Source organism: Oculina patagonica, chromosome 8 (genome assembly GCF_052425735.1).
Source record: "Oculina patagonica isolate OP01 chromosome 8, crgOcupat, whole genome shotgun sequence".
In the NCBI taxonomy this organism is placed as follows: Eukaryota; Metazoa; Cnidaria; class Anthozoa; order Scleractinia; family Oculinidae; genus Oculina; species Oculina patagonica.
This window is the reverse complement of record NC_135765.1, coordinates 13,952,122-13,956,597: the sequence shown is the minus strand read 5'-3', so window position 1 is coordinate 13,956,597 and position 4,476 is coordinate 13,952,122. Positions and strand designations below refer to the sequence as shown.

General features: G+C 40.4%; 1 protein-coding gene across 1 annotated transcript; it reads right to left on the bottom strand.

Annotated features, from left to right (window-relative positions):
• Positions 1 to 1,311: 1,311 nt before the first annotated feature.
• On the bottom strand, positions 1,312 to 3,157 carry LOC144663887 (ryncolin-1-like). Its single transcript, XM_078524973.1, has 3 exons — positions 2,826 to 3,157; positions 1,858 to 2,241; positions 1,312 to 1,641 (listed from the first exon to the last, which is right to left on the bottom strand). The coding sequence occupies exons 1-3, from the start codon at positions 3,100 to 3,102 to the stop codon at positions 1,379 to 1,381; spliced, it is 924 nt and encodes a 307-aa protein (XP_078381099.1). The 5' UTR covers positions 3,103 to 3,157; the 3' UTR covers positions 1,312 to 1,378.
• Positions 3,158 to 4,476: the final 1,319 nt, after the last annotated feature.

The window sequence follows — 4,476 nt, the reverse complement described above, 5'->3', positions numbered from 1 at the left end:
GGTTTTATAAAGGGAGGTGAGAGCGACCCATATTTTTCAATGCATCTCGAAGTCGGCAAATTGATACTATGGCATGAGAAAATTGTGGATATTAATAAAAACACACTATTATCACCTGGAGCATCAATACTAAGCCTTACGGAAAACCCGCGTCTCTCGTAGCTCAGTTGGTTAGAGCGCCCAACCGGTATCTGGGAGGTCATGGCTTCGATTCCCGTCGGGGACTCAGAATTTTTCTTTATCCCATGCTCGTGTCATTGTTGAAAAATTCGTCTTCATTAAAATGATCTCCAGCTGTCTTCCGAGATATTTTGCGTCTCCACTTCGAAACGCTGAAGCAAAATTCGGTTAAGAGAGTGCATTGGTTTCTAACTAAATGACACGTTGTAAGATTTGAGAATCTCTCTGCCTGGTTATTGTATATTGAAGTTTTTCAGAAAAGACAACACACGGACCAACAAAGCAATTTCGTACTCTCGCTTCATGATTTGTTAATATTCGCCTTTAACAACTTCGACAACGTTTATTGGTATCAACCACAGCCGCTTGTGGTTGACTTTGTTGAAGTGTTTCAAAAACACACAGCATTCCTAACCGTTATCGGTAGATTGGGACCATTCGGTCGCTGCTGCGGTTTTAGGTTGACTATCAACCACTTAACCAAAAATTCGGCTGGAAATTTTTTCTAGTGTTGACTGTGTGGTACAAGGTGGCTTTCTGTGGATGTGGATGAAACACTAGTGTGTGACCATTCAAATGCAATCTAAGCAATAAATCAGTATTTTGATGTGATTCTGTTACATGTGGCTCCCACTTTTTAGCTTGAAGATAAACCTTTAGTGTGTGTTTACTCAAACGAAAGCTATTGAGCAGTTCTTTCTTGTGGAACTGTTTTGAATACTGTACAAAGAGGTTCTAACTTTCAAGTGTATGGATGGAATCCAAATGAGTGTCAATTAAATGAAATCTAGTGAGAAGAACTTTGGTGTGGTGCTGTTTATCAGTTACCAATCTTGAACAAAAATTGGGAAATTGGCAATTTTTCAATTTTAACCTTGGCCAGCACACTTGGCAGCTAAAACCGCTTAATTCCATTTTAGCCTCTTCCAAGTATTATATTCAAAGTTAAAGGAAAAGTCTTTTTTTTTTTTTTTGCTTTTTGTTTTTCTCTTACGTTTTTCTCCTAAACACAAATGGGGTCTAAAGAACGTAGAGGTTTAGAAAAGGGTATGCTTTAATTCTGGAAATGTCTACTCTTTTCTGTCCTTCTCCCTCTCTCAGAGACAAAATTAACCTCCTTCCATCTTAGGATTTGAATAAAATCCGTTTTATTTATGATCAAGACCTTTTAGCCAACGGGCCAAACACATTACAGATCTCAAAAATCTGCTGGTCGTATTTTCATCTCAGATCTCTTGGCTGAATAGTTGTCTCCCTTCCAATGATGCCAGTTGATGCCATCAGCGTGTGATGAGTGAGCACCGTGATGGTAAAGACCATTCAGGTTTGCATGACGACAGTTTGTGTACCACCAGCCTCCTTTAAAAGTTACGGCACAGTGACGGGAGTCTAGGTCATTGTCCCGATCTTTAGTGGAAAAAGGTGCGCCACGCTGGTAGGCGAAAGAGTCGCCAGCAGTGCCTGGGTAAAAAATGACAAGATAATATTTGGTATATAATAGGCTCCTAGCGCTAAGTGCGAACGAGCTTATCAACGATAGATCAAGAAGAATGACAAATGTTGTTCATATTAATCAGCTCTGCAAATCAATCCCGCTTAACTATTTAAACTGCATTGGTAACTTAAATGCTTTAAATTGTTAATAAGTGCACCTTTAAATTCACCCTCATTACTAACCGGAGTATGTCCCTAGGCTTAGTTGATACTTGGCTCTCTCACTCGCTACAGCAAACATGTCGTAATCAGCATAGGCAGTCTTCCCTTCGATGTCTTCCAGTTCTATACGAATCTTGTTTCGTCCTGACTTGGTCAGCCTGTGCATCTTGTCAAGCCCAAGCCAGAACTCGCCATTCAGGTTGCCAAAGCCACGTTTGTAGTCCGCCCAGCCGAGGTTAAAATCAACGGAGCCGTCCAATCTCTTCTGAATCACTGTCCACCCTCCACCGGCTGTTTTCTGGTCACAGTAAACATCAAAAGGATCGCCATCATCTGGGTTGATGGTGTACACACCACTAATTCTTTCACCAGATTTGTACACGTCAGCACAGTTTCTCATCACGGCTGCAACAAAACAACGATTGTTACACCAACATAAGGGGGTCTTTCTTAACTACAAATTTGTTGCTACGGAAGATTGTCAACCAAAGCATATTTTGGAAACCAAACCCCTCGCTGATAGCCATGTTTTTTCCTCATTTCATGACCAGAACAGAAAACCCTAGAACTCAAACAGCGTATAAGATTGAACATAAAAATACACTGCCAATAGATAAAGAACCATGTGACGTCTGGCTCTCCTTGACCTTCTTAGTCCGAGGTTTAGGGATTTTAAATTGGAACATGCGGACTTTGGCATTGGCACCAATTACGCACCCGCCATGTAAATTCTTTGAAAGCATGTGTTTCCACAAGTAAATTCACCATTTAGCGCTCCAAAATAGCCGGCCAAATTAGTGCTAAAATAAATTCCCAATCGTTTAGAAAATAAGTTTTTCTTCTTAGGCAAACCATTTGTATTGTTTGCAATATTGCCGTGAAAACGCTTTACACGTCTTGTTTACGTGATCTTGCCGATTAAAACACAGCTTAAGTTTCATTAAATTGCGTGAAACAAAATTGCAGTTTTGAATATTCTTCCTTCTTACCTGTCTTGTTCCCTTTCCCTTTTTTAATTTCTCGGAGTTGTTCTTGCATTTCAGAAAGTTTTGCTTGAATTTCTCGAAGAATGGTTTTGATTTCCCTGCTCGACCCAGCGTAATAGTCGCCATTAACTACAATACTGCATTTGTCGTCCGCTGGAGCAAATGTCGTCCCTTTTCCATTTGTTAGCACCGATTGTTTAGAAATTAAATCTTTAGGTCTGGCTACAGAGACGGCTATGAACAAAATGCTCCAACAAAAAGCCACGAGAATGAAAGCCATCTTCAATCGAGTACGTGTATGAAGGCGTACAATTCAACTCTCCGACGGATATGAACTTATGTCACTGATATAATTATATGACATGTGCTTTAGGGTCAGTTTCGCGTTTCATGCGCTGTTTTTAGAAAACCGTATCAATATCAGTTAAACAGTGGGACCAGATGTTACAAAGATGTCAAATCTTTTGAAACTTTTACAACTAAAATTATGACAACAACTACCACAGAAAACTCTGTGTTGGTAAAAAATAGACAGGAGCAGTTTGGAGAAAATCTCAGGAGATAAAACTTAGTAAAAGAAGTCACACTGATAAAGCTTGTCGCGTGCTCCCAATTTGGCATTGCAAGGTCACACATACAATCCGTGTGAATAGCAGGCTAACTGAAAGTCAGGAAGTGCGGGGCTGATATGGCTATTAATTTCGGATTCCTTGAAACAAGGAATTTTTTTGTACACATTCTTCATCAATTTTCTAATTTCAAGCATGCTCAACTAGACAAGATCGAATCCCTCCTTTAAACGAATCTTAGGCCCCGTTCACACTGACCCGAGTAAATTTGAAAACGGAGAAATTTGAAAACGCCGGGTAAAATGTTTTCCGTCCACATTAAAACGGGTAAATTTGAAAACGATGCCCACTTTGGAGAGCATTTTTGACAAGCTCCGTTTTCGGTGACCAAAAACGCCGTTTCAGTGTGGACGGTTGGCCTAACCGTGTAAAAAAAGAAATCCGTTTTCAAAATTTACCCGGGTCAGTATGGACGGGACCTAAACCACATTTCTGACAATAACGTTTCAAATAACTACTTCATCAGTTGAAATCGACAACATGGCTTCGCATTCTCCCGGATGTTCCCAGGCATTCTTCGCATTCTTCCCTGCTGTGACCATGTTGCTGTGGTTACTACTTGACCTCATTGTATTTCTTCGTCTGTTTCGTTTGAATAGGCCATTTCCGAGTTACCCTTTGCCTCTGTTTCAAAACGAATCTACGTGCGAAACCATTCATATGAAAATGAGTTTGATTTGCATGAAAATGGACATGTAAGTAAAACTCATTTTCATATGAATGGTTTCGCACTTAGACTCGTTTTGAAACAGAGGCGAAGGGTAACTCGGAAATGGTCTATTTCCGCGCTATACAAAGTACACTAACCCACCGTTGAATAATCGTAATACGACTCTTTTCTCGCGAAATCAGTGGAAACGTAATACATTTAGTAACACATTTTCTCAATGATGACGATGTTTGGCCGTTGAAATACATGATGACCATAACTTCAATGGTTGGTTGAATGTGTACGAATGTGGCTAATTACCCCGATCTGGGCGCGGAACTGTCTGCCGCAGATTGAGCACTTTGGGCTGCTGATC